We start from the raw sequence: 19,984 nt of genomic DNA, 5'->3' as shown, positions 1-19,984 counted from the left end.
TTATTTGACATGAATTGTTCATGAAGCATTTTAGTTCCGTCTTTTCGCTGTAATCCCATATTGTGCTGTCAATAATCCTTTCTCTACTCATTAAAGTTTATTATGGGATGTGATTTGTATAGAGAAGTGTGTGTGTGGCCCATGGTATGCTGGACTGCAGTGTGAACCCTTTCGGTGTGTACTGTCCCAGCTGACCATGAACCGCGACCAGAAGCTGCTGAACCAGCTGGGCTTCTCGGACGAGCAGAGCCTGACGGTGAAGAGCTCGGGCACGGGCACCCCCTCGGGCAGCTCGGCCGACTCCTCGGCCAGCGCCAGCAGCAGCAGCAGCGGCGTCTTCAACACCACCTACGCCCTGGAGCAGGTGCCCGCCCGCCCGCCCCCTGCCTCCGTCGGTCCCGCTGTGGTTATGTCTCCCCCTGCAGGCGAAAGCGCAGTGCTGCAACCTGCCCCAACCCCCCCCCCCCCCCCCTTTTTGAGGAAGGACAGAAGTCTCGCCCGAGGCCTGCCAACATCCTGATTTGTTGTCCTCCAAACGACCCAGTTTACCTTTCAGTAGATCTAGTGGTTTTGTGAATTAATTTAACTGCTTGGGGTTAAGACAAATTATTTTTTTTGAAGAAATTGTGATTGCTTTCCCCCCAACCCCATATGGTGTATTTGTGTTTCATCTGTCTGTCTCAATGCTGGGCGGGACTTCTGTCCGTTTTAAGGTGACCTTCTAGTGGTGACACTGTAATGCCCTCCTTTGTTCCTCAGGAGAAGTCTCTTCCTGGGGTGGTGATGGCCCTGGTGTGTAATGTGTTTGAGATGCTGTACCAGCTGGCCAACCTGGACGAGCCCAGGTGAGACCACGTCCTGTAGCAGACAAAAAACGTTGTTGTTTTTTTGTTCTTGGATTCGGTCCAGCATTTTTAAAGAGATGCCCTTCACTGCCCTCTCCTCAGAATAACTCTACGTGTGCGCAAGCTCCTGCTCTTAATCCCCACTGACCCCGAGGTCCAGGATGCTCTGGATAACTTTGTGCCAAAAGAATCCAGCGTGTGGAGCCACCAGGTACTCTCCTCTCCCCTGCTCTGTCTGCAGCACCAACATCACTCACTCATTTGTGTTCTACACATGACCCCGTTCCATATATACACTACATGGCCAAAAAAATGTGGACACCTGACATCCAGGATATCATCCAAAATTGTGTGCATTCATTTGGAGTTGGTCCACCCTTTGCTGCAATATTAATCTCAACTCTTTTGGAAAATCTTTGTACTAGATGTTGGAGCATTGCTGCAGGGATTTGCTTGCATTCAGGGAGAAGAGCATTAGTGAGGTTGGGCACCGATTGGGCAATTAGGCCTGGCTCGCAGTTGGCTTTCCAATTGATCCCAAAGGTGATGGATGGGGTTGAGGTCAGGGCTCTGTGCAGGCCAGTCAAGTTCTTCCATTCCGTTCTTGACAGATCTATTTCTATATGGACCTCGCTGTGTGCCTGGGGGCATCGTCATTCTGAAACAGGAAAGGGCCTTCCCCAAACTATTGCCACATTATGGGAAGCATAGAATCGTCTAGAATGTCATTGCATTAAGATTTGCCTTCACTGGAACAAACCATAAGAAACAGCCTCAGGCTAAGGGGTGTCCAGATACTTTAGGTCATGTAGTGCATGTTCTTTGCTACAAGATGAAAGTGGGATACTTGCACATGTAATGCAGTACCGTTACTGCTCTTTACATGCCTCTGTGTGCTCTTTTTACATCACTGAATATAAAACTGTGATGAAAATGGAAGTCCCTGCAGTGCTGATGCTGGTAATGAGTGATAATTAGATGAGCAGCGGTTTTAATGAGACTGTTTGTGGTGTTGCCCTGTTTGCAGTACTGAGCGCTCCTGTGTGTGTTGTGTGCGTGTGTGTGTGTGCGTGTGCGTGTGCGTGTGCGTGTGCGCGTGCGTGTTTACTACAGAAAACCCTCTTCACGCTGGGCTCCGGTAACCAGGCCTCCAAGTCCCCGTCTCTGTCCTCCAAGCAGCAGCACCAGCAGAGCGCCGCCTCCATACTGGAGTTTCTGTTCCGCTCCTCCGCGCCCGGCATGTCCACCTTCAGAGTGCTGTACAACCTAGAGGTGCTCACACACACAGCCGCGCACGCGCACACACACACACACGCATACACACACACACACACGCATACACACACACGCACACATACACACACACACGCACACATACACGCACACACGCACACTTACACGCATAGCCCTGCGCCCGGCATGTCCACCTTCAGAGTGCTGTACAACCTGGAGGTGCTCACACACACACGCATACACACACACACGCACACATACACACACACACGCACACATACACGCACACACGCACACTTACACGCATAGCCCTGCGCCCGGCATGTCCACCTTCAGAGTGCTGTACAACCTGGAGGTGCTCACGCATACGCACACAGCCACGCACACGCATGCGCACACACACACGCACACACAGCCACACACGCACACATACACACGCACTTACACGCACAGCCCTGCCCCGGCATGTCCACCTTCAGAGTGCTGTACAACCTGGAGGTGCTCACACACACGCACATACGCACACAGCCACGCACACGCACACATACACGCGCACACTTACACGCACAGCCCTGCCCCCGGCATGTCCACCTTCAGAGTGCTGTACAACCTGGAGGTGCTCACACACACAGCCGCGCGCGCGCGCACACACACACGTTCCCAAACACGGACACACAAGCAGAACTCGCACACGTCTCCACACATCTCACGCACCTACACTCACACACCACACGCGCCTGTGGTCACTCACACACCGCACACCCTCGATCACACCAACGATCATCTCATCCCGTCAGACCCCCCGCCCCACCTCCTCATCGTCGTTCGCTCATCTCTCCTTTGTAGGTGCTGAGCTCCAAGCTGATGCCCACCTCCGACGACGAGATGGCCAAAACCAGCGTCAAGTCCTTCTGTGAGAACTTCCTCAAAGCAGGGGGCCTGAGGTATGACCCCCAACAGTCACATATCCAACCCCTCACTCGTTCAGGCAGCATAGTGCACATAGCATTTCTATTAACATGATCTTTCTGGAATGCAGATGAAGGGGATGCATAAATGATCTGTGGGCAGAATTGTTCAGCCGGGCCTTGCAGCCTCTGTGTGGTGCAGTAGCGTGTTAGCTTGGGTTCGGAGTGCTCATCTGTGGGTTCGTTCTCCTGCCCTCAGCCTGGTGGTGAACGTCATGCAGAGGGACTCCATCCCCTCCGAGGTGGACTACGAGACCAGACAGGGGGTCTACTCCATTTGCCTTCAGCTGGCGAGGTATCCTCCCCCCCCCCACCTTCCCCACCCCCCCCCACAGATGCACTTTCCTTTCACACTGCTGGGAAGGGTGCGAATGTGTTGTTTACCCCTGTGGGGTGTTGCATGTATTGAGTTTCTTCCAAAGATTCAAGCTTGGTTTCGCTCCCAGTGAAGAATACGGGAAATAAATGTCAAATGCAGGCTGCTGTCTTTTAGACAGAGTTCTTTAAAATAGAATATATATTTTTAGTTTTGATTTATTGGTTTTATTAGACTGTGGTAAATACATAAATAAAAATGAAAATAACTGAATCTCGTTGATCCAGGCATCCTGTCTTGTGTGATAGAGGATTTGTTCATCAATAACGCTTGAGTATCTGATCAGTTAGACTTGCTGCAGAGCCGAAGTGGTCATGATGCTCAGTAACCGTGACTGCCTTGGTTAAGAGTGCGCTCAGAGGTTTTAAAACCATGCCATTGGCTTATTTGACTGTGAAAGGAAGAGATACCCTCTATCTGTGACCTTCAGTCAGGCCCTGTGCCCCAGCTGGAGGTTTTGGCAGTTTCCATGATGAGGTTGTGCCTCTGCGCCTCTCTCCTCCACCCCGGCCCCATGCTGGGGGAGTGAGCTGGCTGGACTGCAGAGTCGTGATCTTCCTTCATGCGTGGGCTTGAAGCACACCTCTCCCGACAGCTTCTAACCTCCTGGGCCTCAGACCACTTCTATTCATAGCAGCCTTGGATCTCAGAGTTTCACAATTTCAGCTTAAGCGCTAGAACGTTCTTTAGTTATCGATCCCTGTCGCTTAACGTCCTTTTCTTGAAGGTTATTGACCATGAAGCGTGTCCTTTCGCGCCGCGTTCCTCATCTCTGGCTCCCCCTGCAGGTTCCTGCTGGTAGGGCAGACCATGCCCAGCATCCTGGACGAGGAGGTGGGCAAGGACGGCGTGGACGCGCTGTCGTCCCGGCCCTTCCGCAATGTGAGCCGGCAGAGCAGCCGGCAGCTGTCCCTGTGCGGCACGCCCGAGAAGTCCTCCTACCGCCAGATGTCCATGTCCGACCGCTCCTCCATCCGCGTGGAGGAGATCATCCCGGCGGCGCGAGTGGCCATCCAGGTCAGAGGGGGTGGGGCAGGGCCGGGCTGTGCGGTTAGGGTGGGGGATCGACGGGACCTCCAACTGTAGTGCTGAGAGCCTACAGCGGCCTTAATGGTGTAGGCCTAGATTCATACAGTAACTGGTGGAAAGCAGGCCTCAACATTCAGCTTGTGTATGTATACATTTTCACCCAAAATGCAGAATACCAAGTAAAAGTCACTAAAAGTACTCTCTTTTTGCTTCTTTTATGCTCAAGAATGTGTTGTTTCAAAGAAAAAAAAGCAATAAAATATATATAGTGTTTCCCAGTTTGTTTCTGGTGTGCTGTCAGGACATGAAGTTGAAATATTGACTCTGAATGTAAGAAAACTAAGTTCAGAAACACAGTGGAGTGATTTTTACCCCGTGCGTCATCTCATCCGTTTCCTCACATTAGCAATACTAATTGAAGGGATGTCCTGAACTAAATGGGAGTCAAGTTACCACACACTAATATGTCTAATATGTTTCTGTTTGTCTTTTAATATTCTTATATGCCGCTTGCTGTCCGGTATGTTGTTTTTAATTCTTCCCTGTCTGTTATCAGACCATGGAGGTTGGTGACTTCACCTCAACAGTGGCATGTTTCATGCGACTCACGTGGGCAGCTGCAGCGGGACGATTGGACCTTGTGGGCAGCAGCCAGCCAATCAGAGAGAGCACCAACTCCCTCTTTCCCATGGGCATCCGCAGTCGTGTCAGCAGCACAGGTGAGGACTGACACTGAACCATACTGCACACCACACTCCTCTACTGCTGTTAGGTAATATAGTCAGGCCCCACACCACGCTCCCCTAATGCTGTTAGCTAATATAGTCAGGCCTGGCAAACCTCTTCCACTTGCTCTTTGACACAATCTAAACCACTGTGTAGCAGTGCACCTGCAGGTTCATTATGCTTTTCAGATTGGCTTAATTTTAAATATTGCATTTGAATAAAAATAATAGGCACTTAGCATTTTTTCAGCCAAGTCTAACCTGTCTTATATCCTTAATTAATAGTCTTTCATCACTGATAAATGTGTAGATCATTTAGATAAGTATTTTAGTCTCCCAGTTAATATTGTTTAATCTCCCGGTTAATATTGTTTCTGATCTGTCAGTGGTTTTCACTGTGACGTGTGCGCCCTCTGCCTGTCGCAGGAAGCAACTGCAGCTCCAGCAGCGAGGGAGAGGCCACCACCCTGCACGCGGGCATCTGCGTGAAGCAGCAGTGCGTGTCCATCAAGGACACCATCATCGCCCGGGAGGCCCTGTCTCTGCTGGTCACCTGCCTGCAGCTGCGCTGCCAGCAGCTCTGTGAGTCCCCTCAGCTCCCCAGTACCTTTACACGTGATATGAGTGCATATGCAGGGAGCGCAGTCAAAGGCCTAGCATGCGCTAGCCTGCCTTAAGTTCATACCAGACCTGGGTCAAATACGTATTTGTTTTGGATTCAAATACTTTTCTACACTTTACTGATCTTGTCTGGTGTATTGGAACCAATTAAATAGTCTCAAAAAGTGCAAACCTCGCCTTCTGGTCATATTGGCGGGCTCAGTTACACCAGGCAAGATCAGCAGAGCGCAGAAAAGTATTACAATCCAAAGCAAATATGTATTTGACCCGGATCTGGTACACACACAGTACATAACAGCCAGTTTGTGATCCAGTTGCATGGACTTTGCTAAAGATGCTAATTTTTTGACTGGAATGTTTCTCCCCCCCTTTTTTTTTTTTTTGTTAAAATTGTTTAGCATTTTATGGTCTGAATTAAATGGCTGAAGCTCATCAGTGGCCCGTATTTATTCATTCATAAGTCCAAGGCAGCTTTTTGTTTTTAGGTTGACCTGAAAGCTTAGGTTTGTCATTCCATGGTTTCATGAATCCATCAGAGAAATGGTTTCTTTAATGGGGCTGATAACGCAAGGATTTGGATGAAACTTACTACTGTGATTAAACATGGCTTATTCATCTTCAGGTGTCAGATTATTTGTGCACTTTCAGTTGTCCTTAGCACCGATGCCCATGTTTATTCTTACAACTATAGAAGATATAGACATGTAGGTGGTCGTTTACGTATATCTGCAGAACATAACACTGTGTTATTTTATCCGGATATTTATAGAATGCATTCTAAATTTCACAGGCCCGGGTCCTGTTTGTCCTTTTTCATATCTGTGTGTGTGTGCCCACCCACCGGAGGCCTGCGTCATGACTGAACGTTTATAATCTGGCAAGACACCGTGATTCATGTCACATCTGCTATGTGAAACTGTTTAATTCATGCAGGAAAGTGGTTATGCAACACATTTCACATATTTTTGGAATTATTAAGGCAGGGGTGTAAGGTTAGGCTTTGTAGCTGGCTCTACGAGATGCCCAGAGTTCATCCCTGGGAATGATGGACACTCTATGGTGCTGAGGAGAGCCCTAATCTAGTGCTTTCTTCTGCTCCCCCCCCCCCCCCAGGTTCCTTCTACAACCTGCCGTGTGTGAGCGATTTTATAATCGACATACTGCTTGGATCGCCCAGTGAAGAGGTATGATCATCCGGGTGAAATAAGGCTGCCGTCTGTCACAGGTTTTCACTTTCCCAGAAAAGGCTGCTTGCATGATGCAAGGAAATCACAACTGTGATTGGAGTGGGTGAATCTGCATCGTTTCATCTGTCAAATTAAAACTCGGTGGGGGAGAAAAACTGCAAACTACTTGTCCTCTTTTTACGTAATCTTGCCCAGTTGTGTGTGTGTGTGTGTGTGTGTGTGTGCATGCATGTGCACAGTCATATTTTTAAATATTCTATTTATTTTATTGCATGGGAATAAAATATTGTTTAGGGGAGAAACTGCAGATTTTCTGATAGTCCCTGTCCTGCTGTGTGATGGAATAAGAACAGGATGCATACGCTGCATATAGATGGGCATGACTCCCCTATTTTAAGCCCTCGTTGTAAACCCTGTCCCGTTACAGATCCGCCGTGTGGCCTGTGACCAGCTGTACACCCTCAGCCAGACGGACACCTCCGGCTACCCCGACCTGCAGAAGCCCAACCTCTTCCTCCTCAAGGTGGTTCTCACTGCCCAGCTGCCCCTGTGGTCCCCCACCAGCATCATGAGGGGCATCAACCAGAGGTGGGTCCCCTTGACACGGCCCGGGACAGGACAGTGAGGAGGGAGAGTGTGTGGCGGGTTCTGGCAGTTTTTTTTAGTTTTGTGTAAATATGAAGCTTCCACGGATCCTGGAATGAGCTTTTCTTCTGTTGACCCATACTGAATTGAATGTGATTTGCTTATTGCACCTACATTCCCCAGTGGGTTTGCTGATGTTGTTGTCTCCTCCAGGCTGCTGTCTCAGTGCACAGAGTACTTCGACCTGCGATGCCAGCTTCTGGACGACCTGACCTGTAAGTGCGCCGAGCCGTGGCATCCCTCCCCTGTACCGCGGTGGTTTTTGGGTTTGGGTCACGGGCGTGTATGTGTGTGTGTGTGTGTGTGTGTGACCCGAGTCTCTCTCAGCCACAGAGATGGAGCAGCTGCAGATCAGCCCGGCGGTCATGCTGGAGGACGAGATCAACTGGCTGGACAACTTCGAGCCCACCTGGACCGCCGAGCTGGAGACCAGCGAGGCCGACAACATCCTGCAGGCGGGCCACCTGCGGCTCATCAAGACCCTGCTGTCACTGTGCGGGAACGAGAAGGAGCAGCTGGGTGAGTCCACGTATGGCGCTGTCCACCTCGGTCCCGGATTTGGATCCCGGCCGAGGTCTTTCTGCGTGGAGAGGAGCGTGTTCTCCCCGTGGGTTTCTGTTGTGTCCGTCAACATTAAAAGTAAAACGGCAGTCAACTTATTCTGTATAAATAAAGGTTAAAAAAAAAAAAACTTCCCCCCAATCTGAGCCAGTAAAGCCCCGGACTTCAGTGGGAGTTCTTGTGTTTGAGTCCTGTGTTTGATCACTTCCTGTGCAGGCTCCTCCCTGATCCAGCAGCTCCTGGACGACTTCCTGTTCCGGGCGTCGCGCATCATTCTCAACAGCAACAACCCCTCCAGCTCCTCGGCCCCCATCCAGGACTTCCACCCAAAGTAAGCGTCGCTGTTCCCCCCGGCTCACTTTTTGCACAGTGGTCTTGTCTCGCCTTCATCAGTGCTGCTGTACAGTAGGTTGTCCCTGTCCAAATTAATCAGCAAAATGTTTTTAATTTAAAATCGAAATGGTTGATTTTGTTACGAAGACATTTTAGCAATCGTGAGAACATGAATAGCAAGTTTGAGGCGATGTGCTGCCGCTAATCGTGTAGAAATTGAGCTTGTGTGAAAGCACGGCGCGTTTGGGCGCGGCTCTCGACCCTGACCTCTCCCGTGTCTCCCCTGGGTCAGGTGCAGCACGGTCAGCAGTCGCCTGGCGGCGTACGAGGTGCTGGTGATGCTGGCGGACAGCTCCATCACCAACCTGCAGCTCATCACGCGCGAGCTCCTCTCCATGCACCACCAGTGCGACCCCTCGCTCACCAAGGAGTTTGACGTGAGTGAAAAAGGGGGTTGTGGGTAGTACGTTGGGTGTGCCGCGGCCCGCGGTCGTCATGGACGCGAGCTCCTCGCGTGCCGTAGTGACGTCTGGCCTGTGCTGTTGTGCTCCCTCAGTTCCTGCCTCCCGTGGACAGTCGGTCGGTGTCGGGGTTCGTGGGCCTGAAGAACGGGGGCGCCACCTGCTACATGAACGCCGTCTTCCAGCAGCTCTACATGCAGCCGGGCCTGCCCGAGGTAAGAGGAATGGGCCGTGGGGTGGAGCCTGGGGTGAAAGGAAAGAGCCAAGGGGTGGAGCCTGAGGTGAAAGGAAAGAGCCAAGGGGTGGAGCCTGAGTTGAGAGGGCTGGGCCATGGGGTGGAGCACACATTTCCATTACCACTGAAGTAATGGACATGATTCAGAAGAAGGGCACGTGCACCATAAAACTGGCCACAAAGCGCTGGTGAACATGGCAGGGCTCCACCACCAGGGGGGGACAGATACTGTGTGTAAGAGCAGCTAGCACATAATGAAAGGAAAGATTAATTCATGCAAGTTATTTATTTATATATTTATTTGCTTAAATGAGGACTAAAAGTAGAACTTATTGGAAAGTAGGTCTGCAGTCACTGCACTTGGTTTTCTGATTTTTTTTAAATTTTTTGTTGTTAATATCACAAGGGAAAATAGTACCTTTAAAAGGAGACTAATTTGAAAAGGTAAAAAGGTGTGAGTTGTATGTAATATGTGATTAAATGCTGATGGTTTTCCAGGCGTTCCTATCCATTGAGGACGACGCAGAGAACCCAGACGAGAGCGTGTTCTGCCAGGTCCAGTCCCTGTTCGGCCACCTGATGGAGAGCAAGCTGCAGTACTACGTCCCCGAGAACTTCTGGAAGGTGGGTCCCTGAATTATTTTAGCCCGTCCACTGCCTTTCTGTTCAGAGGGAAGTGTGGCCTAAAGCAGTGTGAAATGTTTTCATTAGAGTGAATCGTTGTGTGTGGGAGCAGAAGGCTACTCCTGAAGGTTAATCCACAGAGCACAGTGTAGCATTCAGGCTCATGTCTGGTGCGGTTTGCCTGAGTGGCGTGTAACCCACAGTTTATGGTGTAACCGCTGGCTCCTGCTCTCTGCAGATCTTTAAGATGTGGAACAAGGAGCTGTACGTGCGGGAGCAGCAGGACGCCTACGAGTTCTTCACCAGTCTGGTGGACCAGCTGGACGAGCACCTGAAGGTATGGCTCGTAGGCGTTCTCCACTATTCCACACCTGCATATTCTTTAGGAGGCGGAGAGAGGCTCAAGCCCTTTTGAGGCGGTTTTGAGCCGCTAGTCTTGGTGACTCATTTGAACTGACGCGTTTTGTTGTTTTCTCCACGCGTTCTAGAAAATTGGGAGAGAGCAGATTTTCAAGAACACGTTTCAGGGCATCTTCTCCGATCAGAAGATCTGCAAGGACTGCCCGCACAGGTACGCGGGAAAACTGAAACTGGCTGTCGGTAGCTGTCGGTAGCTGTCGGTAGCTGTCGCCGCTGGGCGCTGGAAAGGGTGACCTGGTTTCTGGGTCCGCAGGTATGAACGGGAGGAGACCTTCATGGCCTTGAACCTGGGCGTGACGTCCTGCCAGAGTTTGGAGATCTCCTTGGACCAGTTTGTCAGGGGAGAGGTCCTGGAAGGGAGCAATGCCTACTACTGTGAGAAGTGCAAGGAGAAGGTAGCGTCATGTCAACGTCCACAACCCTTTACTCTATATCCCCAGTGCCATTTTTTTGGAATTCATACAGGTGTATGCTGAGTTTTTTTTATTTTTTATAACCATTTTGGCATTCTCAATTAATAACGTTGACCACAATACATAGTTTTCCTGGTTTGAAAGTCAGTTTCTTTCGTATTCTTCATTTACTACAATTTTCATGCAGGCTTATTTAAAATTGCTATGTTGTGCCTGTTATGTATAAAATGATAAAATATCATTTCTAAATGTGCATTCTTAAGGCAGTGCTTCAGTTGCTGCTGTTATAAAGCCTGTGACCAGTATTATTTAACTTTATCTTCAACTTATCACTTACAATAGACTCACTTCCATACTCTTGGAAATATTACTGAGATGGCCTATAATCCTGTCATACGGGCCTCTCTTCTGTCCCCTGCAAGATTGGGGGATTATCAAGCATGAATCTGCTGTAATTAAGGTGACAGCTGATGATGATTTAGATGTGCTAGATGGGTGTGCTTTTACATGTACCCCAACATGCCTCTCAACATCTAGTCTGTTTCTTTTTTTCCATCAACAACGAATGGACATAGTCGGTCACAGACGATTAAATGTCTACGTTTCAGAAGCTGTGGAAAGCTTTTGTCGAAGCCTTCATTACTCTGGATATTTTTATGTATTAAATATTTATAAAAGTATTTTCCATTTTGTAGTTGATGGGGATTTTTCTTCACTGGCCCTTGAACCGCAGACCTCCCCACATGTAGAATGTACTTTGAGTAAATAGTAGGTTACATGCCTACACACACAACACTCAGTTTAGTCTCTGCTGTGCTAGCAGGAACACTTGCTTGAGATGCCAAAGCAAAAGAACAGGCCATCCAGATTTAGTGACCCCTCCCGAGTTCCCTTACTAACCAATGCTAGCTTAGCTCTTTGTGTTTTTGGTTTCTAAATAATCATAATAGCCTTCCTGAGTATTGGCAAGCCTGCACTGTTGACTTGTTTCCAAATGTTTCAGAAAAGTAGATGAGTTTTCTGCAGCCTTAGAAATGTGTGAGCCCGTTGGGGGTCTGCATAGCGTGGCTGCACAACTTACCCTTTTCTTCTCCTGCTCCAGAGGACCACAGTGAAGCGCACCTGCATCAAGTCCCTCCCCAGCGTGCTGGTCATCCACCTGATGCGCTTCGGCTTCGACTGGGAGAGCGGGCGCTCCATCAAGTACGACGAGCAGATCAGGGTAAGGCCACGGGCCCAGCGTACATCATGACTGAACCCGGATGGGATGGGGGGAGCCGTGTTGGGGCAATCGCTGGAAGTGTGCTGCATCAAGTGTACTGCGTCATTTCAAACTGGCTTTCTAAGTGCACTGTTGCAGTAGTGCCCTCTTCTTATTGTGGTAAAATCGTCACCATCATTTATTGTGAATGTATCCTTTTGTTTGTCGCCAAATTCCCCATTAAACTCCATCAGTCACGTTGTGTGCCTTAAGACATGAAGAAATGGACCTATGAGTGGCTGCTTTTGCTTCCTTCATACGGAACCAGTGATTTATTGATGGATAACGGTACTTCCTGTTTCCTCTGCTAACAGTTTCCGTGGGTATTGAACATGGAGCCCTACACGGTGTCGGGCATGGCACGCCAGGACTCCAGCTCTGACCACGGAGAGAACGGGCGGGGCGGGGAGCCGGGCTCCGGGGGGTCCCCGCGGAAGAAAGTGACCATCTCCGAAAACTACGAGCTGGTGGGCGTGGTGGTGCACAGCGGACAGGCCCACGCCGGCCACTACTACTCCTTCATCAAGGACCGCCGGTGAGTCGCGGCGGGCGAAGGCGCGGGCGTTTTGGGAAGGGAAGCGCGCTGCCAGAAAGCGTTAGCGGTAATGATGCAACCGCCCTGACACGTTTCTCTCACCCCCCCCATCCCCAAAGCGGAAGTGCCCGAGGCCGATGGTACAAGTTCAACGACAACATGGTGGAGGAGTTCGACATGAACGACGAGTCGCTGGAGTACGAGTGCTTCGGGGGAGAATACCGACCCAAAGTTTACGACCAGTGTAAGTTAGCCAACCGATTCACCCCAGAAGCCAACCTCTTCCCTTGTTTTCTGTATTATGCCGGAAGGGTCGGAAGGACCGGTAAAAGGAGTAGTTTCGACCCGTGATACACTCGCCCTGACTTGTTAAGCAGGCTTTTGTAACAGACATTTATAGGCTGCCCCACCCTTTTTCTGAAAATCGACCATCCTGTCGGTTTTCCCTCCAACCGAAACACACCTCGTTCGACAGTGAGAGATTTTGTCAACATGCCAGTTGATGGAATCAGGTGTGCCGAATTAGGGTTGGAGTGAAAACCTACAGCACGGTAGATCTGTTGGGCCGCCTTGTTATGGGCTCTCGTTGGCTAAACATCTCTGCTGCTGTGTCCATCAGCCAATCCCTACCCGGATGTGCGCAGGCGGTACTGGAACGCCTACATGCTCTTCTACCAGCGAATATCGGACCAGAACTCGCCCGTCCAGCCCAAGAAGAGCCGCGTGAGCGTGATGAGGCAGGAGGCCGAGGACCTGTCCCTGTGAGTGCCGCATGTCCCCCCCCCGGTTACGTCCCGCAGCCAAAAAAGCAAAACCTTCGGGTCGCGTCCCAGACTTACAGCTCCTCCCCCCTCCTCAGGTCCGCCCCCTCGTCCCCCGAAATCTCCCCCCAGTCCTCCCCGCGGCCCCCGAGGGCCAACAACGACCGCCTGTCCCTGCTCACCCGCCTGGTGAGGAAGGGCGAGAAGAAGGGGCTGTTTGTGGAGAAGATGCCGGTCAGGATCTACCAGGTAACAGCTTCTGAGTGACTACACCTGTTCTTCTGTTCATTTACCCCTCTGTCAAGGATGCTCAACGATGGCGGTGGGCACTTATAATGTTCTTTAAAAGTCCCTCATCAGAGGCAGCTTAATAACACGGCCTCGTGTCTCGACAGATGGTGAGAGATGAGAACCTGAAGTTCATGAAGAACAGGGACGTGTATAACAGCGACTACTTCAGCTTCACCCTCTCGCTGGCCTCCGTCAATGCCGTACGTAATGGCCATTTCTTCTGTCCCTGGGGAGGGGGGAGGGCTTGTGCCCAGGCGCACCAGCTCACTGCATGGAGGTCACACACTGAGATTGTTTTTCATTTCTCTGGGCCTGCAGACCAAACTCAAGCACCCATCTTACCAGGCCATGGCCAAGGTCAGCCTGCAGCTGGCTGTCCAGTTCCTCTTCCACACTTACCTGCACACCAAGAAGAAGCTCAGGTATGGGCAGTGTTCATCAGTGACTGACTCTGGTGATACAGTGATTATGGGGAATATGATTGGGTGACACAGAGACATGACTACTGGGCAGTGTAGTGACATCAGTGGAAAGTTTGCAGGGTTACAAAACAAGAACTGTTGCCAGTGGAGCAACAGTGTTACTGTTGCTAGCGTAGCAACAGTGTTGCCAGCGGCGATCAGGTCGTGCTGATGGACAGAATCTCTCTCCCCTTGCAGGGCAGACACGGACGAGTGGATCACCACTGTGGAGGTGCTTCTGTCCAAGAGCAGCGAGGCGTGCCAGTGGATGGTGCAGTACCTGGTCAGCCCCGAGGGACGCGAGATCATCAAGTGAGTGGCCACCTAGAAGCCCGATTTTAAAACGTTCAGCGAGTCAGAACGCCGCTCTCATGCTAAATAAGAAGCTGCAGTTTGATTGGACAGCTGAATTTGTTCTGCTTTGAAAGGTCCCATTGTCTCTATAGGATGTCAACACGATGTGAATGGTGTTGACTTTAAATGAATAATTATTAAGCGAACCCGTTAAAGCCATTGTGGTTTAAATAAGAAGACAATGGGAGTTTCCGGCACCAGGCAGTTTTGTGTTGCAGGTTTTTTTAGATTTTCGCTCCAGGGTGGCTTCCTGGCCTGCTTTGGCCTCCCGCCTCTGCAGCTCTGATTGCTTTTCCCTGGCTCACGGCCCAACACGCCAAAACCACACTCCGAGTGAAGTCCGTGTTTGGGGAAATGCCTTGCACCTGACTAGAGGTGTGGCCGCGGCTCTTCGTGTTTGGATTTGCTGCAAGAACTTGGACGTGGTCTCGCGCTGAGGAATGTAAATATTTAGAACCGGCAGGCGCGGCGGGGGAAGCGCGTCGATCGAAAAGGGCGTGGCCGGGGAAGAGGCTGCCGTTCGATTGGCTGTCGGGATCGAAAGTTGGGGCAGCTCCGCTATCACACCATGTCCCCTGTCAAGGCCTGGAAATTAGTGAAACGGTTGGCAGGCCAAGCCCACTTTGGGCCGGCCCATCGCACCACACTCCGGCCTGCCTTCACTTGCAGGAAAAGCGGAGCGTTCGATCGGCTCTTACCATCTCGACGGGCTGCGAAATCCTTCCTGCTAAATAAGTAATTACACATTAGGAGATGCAAGAACGTCTGACCACATCACCTGTATTTATTTACAGTGCGTGTTCCTTCTTCCAATCCTGGGTCCCCTGACACCCAGTCCTGCACAGTGAAGTATTTCCATTGTGAGCATGCATTAGCTGCCATCTGTCCGGTGCTGGGTTAACCCCCCCAGGTTCCTTATCGCAGAAACGTCTCGCTCAGGGCTGAGAAACTGTGCTGTCGGGCAGCTGGTTGTGTGCTTGTGACTGACTGTCATGAGGAGCGTGGGGGTCGGGGTGGAGAATGACCCTGGTGTGTCCTCGTCTCCCCCCCCCCGTCGCCTGGCAGGATCTGCCTCCTGGAGTGCAGCGTGCGGGAGGTGCGGGTGGTGGTGGCCACCGTCCTGGAGAAGACCCTGGAGAGCGCCCTGAACTTCCAGGACCAGGGCGTGGACGCGCTGCTGGACGTCCTGCTGTCCCTGCTGGACAAGGACGTCCCGGAGAACTGCAAGAACTGCTCACAGTACTTCTCCCTCTTCAGCAGCTTCGTGCAGAGGGTGAGACCCGGAGCAGCCTAGGGTCACATGGTCATAACCGCTCTCAAGGTCGTGGGGGATTTGCTTTGCTCTCTGAAACGGTGTGAAAATGTTTAGGTTTCTTGCCTCCAGTTTAATATCACAGAAGGTACCATTATTAAACCCACCTGCAGTAAGGACACATCTACCTGGAGCTAGATGAGAGGAGCTCAGGAGTATGGGAAGAGAGTGCATGTGGGAATGAGATTGTGGTAGATGATAGTTGTTGAGGAAAACTGCAAAAACCAAAAATTTCCAAGTCAAAAACCATGTCAATTGCATTACGTGTTTTAGTCTTACAGGCTTTAAATCTTATTTCTATTACTTTTTTGCTAAATAAAACAAAACTATTGTCAATGAGGCAACATTTTAGACTCACTCAAGATTTGCCAATGGGGTAAAAAAAAAAAATTCACTTGTCAAGCAAACAGCACCTTAAAACAAGCTAGTTTTTTCTACTTGAGGGGGAATAAAATATTTAAAGTCGTAAGTACTAGACTAAAACAGTAAGACAGGCTTTACTGCAGTGTGGTGGCAGTGGAGTTCACCCCCGCTGTGTCCCGTCCCTTAGGGCTATGGACCCTGTCAGCTGCTCCTCAAACACTCCGCCTACCGCCGGATGCTCATCTTCCTCCTGGGACCCAACCGGCAGAACAACCAGGTAAGGGCTTTGGCCCCGCCGGGCCCACCGTACCCCGCGGGCCGGTCCTGTCTCTGTCCCGCACTGAGCCGCTTCCCTCCCTCCGTCTGCCCGCAGAACCGGCGCTGGAGCCCGGCCCAGGCCCGCGAGTTCCTCCACCTGCACAACACCCTGGCCCTGGTGGTGCTGCACTCGGACCTGTCAGCGCACAGGACTGTGGGTCAGTACACCGCACCCCTCTATACCACCCCCATCGCCTTCCGTTTAACTCAGACACTCTAACGTCCAAATGTGCATGAGGACCTAGAGAAGCATAGCTCAGTACTAGCTCAACACGATTGGGTCCTCTTTCAGTCCTTTCAGATAATGCACCCACAAACTCATGATCAATGTTTGAACACAGTGTGAAGGTGAAATGGACTCTGCTGAGCCCCTTGGGTCACGCATTCCACCACAAAAAGTGCAGCGGAACTGTTTCAAACATTAATTTATCATTATTACCTTCAAATTATCTGAAAGTTAATTCAGGAACCTGGACAGATATTTTTATTGTTCTGTGAGGTTGCACTGGATTTCTGAAGTTCAGCTGTGTGCCAGTGTTGTACCCATTACCCTAAAGGCTTTCCTCTGCTTTCCAGAAGATGCCATTGCAAAACAGGATTTGTTTTCTTTTTGTCAGTCTGCGCACGGCTTTTGCAGAGAGCTGGAATCTTGGCTAGCGCTGCGGTCGTGATTGTGATGTCAGTTACGGTATTGTCCTGTGGAGAAGCTCTCTTGACGCTGTGCAGCTGCTGAAATGTGTTTATCGTTTCTCAGCTCTGGGTTCTTACAAGCACAGCGCGGCGGGGAGCCTCCCCGCCTCCACCCCCCTCCTCCCCCTGCACGCCGACATCGAGACCTCGCTCTTCAAACCGGAGGGCCAGCCCTACCTGCTGGAGGTAATGCTTCACCGCAGCCCAGCCGCAGCGATGCTAACGCCGCGCGCCGCGGGCATGCTAACGTTGCGCGCCGCGGGGACGCTAGTGTTTACCCAGCGGCTCTCGCTGTGTGACAGCTCCGTCCTCGTGTTTATCCGCCCTGCTGTAAACACAGCGGGGGCGTCGCGGCAGGGGGGGCCCTGCGGTGGCTCACGCTCTGTTTCTCTCCCGCGTCCGTGGCAGGTGATGTTCGCCATGCGGGAGCTGTCCGGCCCGCTCTCCTTCCTGATCGAGATGATCACCTACTGCTCCCTGTGCAACGAGCACTTCTCCCTCAGCGTGCTGCAGCTCCTCAAGGTACCCCAGCGGGGCGGGGGCAAGGGGGGGAGAGAGGGAGGGAGGGGAGGGTCTGCCTCTGTACCACAGCCCTGTCCCTTCTGTGTTCCTGCTATTCCCTCATTATCCATTCATAGTTTGATTGTTTGGCCATGTTGTTTCTCTAAGCAGAGTGCTGTGGGAGGGGTAAAGGGAGATTCCTGTGTGGTAAACACGTTCAAGAGCAAGCTTAAATTCTGCTCCCTCCAACATTCTGAGTTGGCCTGTCAAGTGCAGCCTTTTCTGTTATTGCTTTTAGAAGCCTTTCTGCTTTTCATTGGGAAATGGGGTCTGTTCTCCGTCGTCACCCGTAACGTTCCTAAAGCTTGTCATTCTGTCTTGTCTTTAGAATCGCGTGGGAACCCCCTCCTCACGAGCTGAAGAACGTCTTCCAGATGCTGCTGGAGATCCTGGTGAGTGGGCCGACTGCATGGTGACTCCGGTTCAAGGTTTCGGTTTAAGCGTCGTGTGTGAACGCACCACGGTCGCGCTTAGAAGGCCCTGCAGGTTTGGGTTTAAGCATCGTGTGAACGCACCGCGGTCGCGCTTAGAAGGCCCTGCAGGTTTGGGTTTAAGCATCGTGTGAACGCACCACGGTCAGCACTAGAAGGCCCTGCAAGTTTGGGTTCAGAGTCAGCGCCTGGGAGCACTGCAGGCTCAAGCCGAGCGAACGTTAAATCGGCTTCGGTCAGTCCCGTCCGTAGGCTTTCAGGCTTGGTGTATTGACTGCTGACTCGCTGAGTGCGCCATTAGTCACGTTCGCTTTTACGACCGCTTCTTAGTAAATATTTGACTCGTCTGAGCACCGTTCCAAAGCCGAAAATGACTTCCTGTTGTTTTGATAACTGGCGGTTCACCGTGACCGAAGGGCCTGGGGCAGGCTTTGCTAGACGGCTACACTCTTGCTACTCTGTTGAAGCTTCTCTTGTTTGTTTACCGCTGTGCTAATATGCGGTGATTTCATTCTGCAGATGGTAGAAGACCCTCTGCAGGCGCAGCGGCTGAAGTTTGCGTTTGAATCGGAGAAGGGGCTGCTGGGTAGGTATCCGCCATTGTCTGGAGATATATTTTCTGATTCCAGCCCAGAAAAAGGCCTTCCCCAGGTTGCATGTGGGCTTTTTAAATGCACAGTCAGTGTTAATATCATGGTCCATTGAGCCGGGTGAGTAATAGTGTGGTTTCCCCTGCAGCTCTGATGCACCAAAGCAACAATGTGGACAGCAGCCGCTGCTATCAGTGTGTCAAGTTCCTGGTCACTCTGGCCCAGAAGTGAGTCCTGCTTCCTCATCCTGTCCCAGGCTTCATACTGGGACCCATTGGCACATATTCCGGGTGGTTCTGTTAGAGGCGTGTTCTGATTGGTGCTTTTGAACAGGTGCGCTCCTGCCAAGGACTACTTCAAGGACCTCTCCAGTCACTGGAGCTGGGCTGTGCAGTGGCTGCAGAAGAAGGTAAGACTCCTCGCTCTCCACTGTAGACCTCCAGGCCTCAGGGCCAGGGTGAACCAGCTCTCTCTGAGGTCGATTGAGCTGAAGGTGCTGAGGTTGATTCTACATTGCAGATGTCAGAACACTACTGGACGCCCCAGAGCAACGTTTCGAACGAGACGTCCACCGCCAAGACCTTCCAGCGCACAATTTCGGCGCAGGTGAGGAGCTCCGGCTAAATCCGGCATCGGAAAGCCGGTGTCAGACGTGGAGAGGTCGTCACGGGCACGAGGGTTCGGTGCACTGTGTCAGATGAGACCCTTCACCCTTTAGGAGAAATAAAGAAAGTTCATCTGCTTCAGAATTGGATGTCAGTTTATGTTAAAAACCCTCAAGTGTGGAAAGACGTTAAACAGCACAGGTTTCTGCAATAGTATTCCCTTTCATTGGAAAGGGTGTTTTGCAGAACGCATCCTATCCAGATGGATCGTTTTCATTTCATGCATATGTTCTTTATGATCGCCTGAATAAGATTCTATGGCTTTTACCTCATATATCCTTCAACGAGATGAGTCAGAACCCTCTTCTGTTGGTTAGTACAGGATGTGTGTTAAATGGAAGTGGAACGATGTACCGCGTGTGCTAATGAGTATGCGAGTGTAGAAGTGTTGACGGTGTACCGGTGGCCTGCAGGACACGCTGGCGTACGCTACCGCCCTCCTGAACGAGAAGGAGCAGTCCGGGAGCAGCAACGGGTCAGACGGAAGTCCGGCCAATGAGAACTCGGATCGCAGTCTGAGACAGGTACCCGTCTGCGCCCCCGATCAGCAGCCTGTGCCAGCCTGTGCCACAGGTTCTAATGCAGCCTATGAGCTCAGAGTCATTTCTGGTACACTGTAATTGTTCTTGAGGTCATTCTCCAGTTGGCTGCCCTGTTAAAAATCTCTGAGTCGCGCTACTTTGAATAGAACGCTCACCCTGCCCCTGTCTGTCTC

General features: G+C 51.2%; 1 protein-coding gene across 1 annotated transcript in view; it reads left to right on the top strand.

Moving 5' to 3' along the window:
* usp24 (ubiquitin specific peptidase 24) overlaps positions 1 to 19,984 on the top strand; it is a 51,394-nt gene that overhangs the window by 27,615 nt on the left and 3,795 nt on the right. The window contains exons 28-66 of the mRNA XM_064333502.1: positions 191 to 364; positions 760 to 845; positions 948 to 1,056; positions 1,959 to 2,117; positions 2,925 to 3,022; positions 3,246 to 3,341; positions 4,211 to 4,439; positions 5,008 to 5,170; positions 5,603 to 5,758; positions 6,911 to 6,981; positions 7,412 to 7,572; positions 7,783 to 7,844; positions 7,957 to 8,148; positions 8,407 to 8,521; positions 8,816 to 8,960; positions 9,080 to 9,199; positions 9,718 to 9,843; positions 10,082 to 10,180; positions 10,332 to 10,414; positions 10,517 to 10,658; positions 11,779 to 11,898; positions 12,252 to 12,472; positions 12,592 to 12,716; positions 13,092 to 13,233; positions 13,332 to 13,482; positions 13,629 to 13,724; positions 13,843 to 13,946; positions 14,184 to 14,297; positions 15,405 to 15,612; positions 16,202 to 16,291; positions 16,388 to 16,490; positions 17,087 to 17,208; positions 17,431 to 17,560; positions 17,926 to 17,975; positions 18,534 to 18,600; positions 18,753 to 18,831; positions 18,938 to 19,013; positions 19,124 to 19,210; positions 19,683 to 19,793. Coding sequence (XP_064189572.1) covers positions 191 to 364; positions 760 to 845; positions 948 to 1,056; positions 1,959 to 2,117; positions 2,925 to 3,022; positions 3,246 to 3,341; positions 4,211 to 4,439; positions 5,008 to 5,170; positions 5,603 to 5,758; positions 6,911 to 6,981; positions 7,412 to 7,572; positions 7,783 to 7,844; positions 7,957 to 8,148; positions 8,407 to 8,521; positions 8,816 to 8,960; positions 9,080 to 9,199; positions 9,718 to 9,843; positions 10,082 to 10,180; positions 10,332 to 10,414; positions 10,517 to 10,658; positions 11,779 to 11,898; positions 12,252 to 12,472; positions 12,592 to 12,716; positions 13,092 to 13,233; positions 13,332 to 13,482; positions 13,629 to 13,724; positions 13,843 to 13,946; positions 14,184 to 14,297; positions 15,405 to 15,612; positions 16,202 to 16,291; positions 16,388 to 16,490; positions 17,087 to 17,208; positions 17,431 to 17,560; positions 17,926 to 17,975; positions 18,534 to 18,600; positions 18,753 to 18,831; positions 18,938 to 19,013; positions 19,124 to 19,210; positions 19,683 to 19,793 — 4,782 coding nt within the window. The remainder of the gene's footprint in view (positions 1 to 190; positions 365 to 759; positions 846 to 947; positions 1,057 to 1,958; positions 2,118 to 2,924; positions 3,023 to 3,245; positions 3,342 to 4,210; positions 4,440 to 5,007; positions 5,171 to 5,602; positions 5,759 to 6,910; positions 6,982 to 7,411; positions 7,573 to 7,782; positions 7,845 to 7,956; positions 8,149 to 8,406; positions 8,522 to 8,815; positions 8,961 to 9,079; positions 9,200 to 9,717; positions 9,844 to 10,081; positions 10,181 to 10,331; positions 10,415 to 10,516; positions 10,659 to 11,778; positions 11,899 to 12,251; positions 12,473 to 12,591; positions 12,717 to 13,091; positions 13,234 to 13,331; positions 13,483 to 13,628; positions 13,725 to 13,842; positions 13,947 to 14,183; positions 14,298 to 15,404; positions 15,613 to 16,201; positions 16,292 to 16,387; positions 16,491 to 17,086; positions 17,209 to 17,430; positions 17,561 to 17,925; positions 17,976 to 18,533; positions 18,601 to 18,752; positions 18,832 to 18,937; positions 19,014 to 19,123; positions 19,211 to 19,682; positions 19,794 to 19,984) is intronic.

Source organism: Anguilla rostrata, chromosome 4 (genome assembly GCF_018555375.3).
Source record: "Anguilla rostrata isolate EN2019 chromosome 4, ASM1855537v3, whole genome shotgun sequence".
NCBI lineage: Eukaryota > Metazoa > Chordata > Actinopteri > Anguilliformes > Anguillidae > Anguilla > Anguilla rostrata.
The sequence above is the reverse complement of the archived record's forward strand: the minus strand, read 5'-3'. Positions and strand labels throughout refer to the sequence as shown.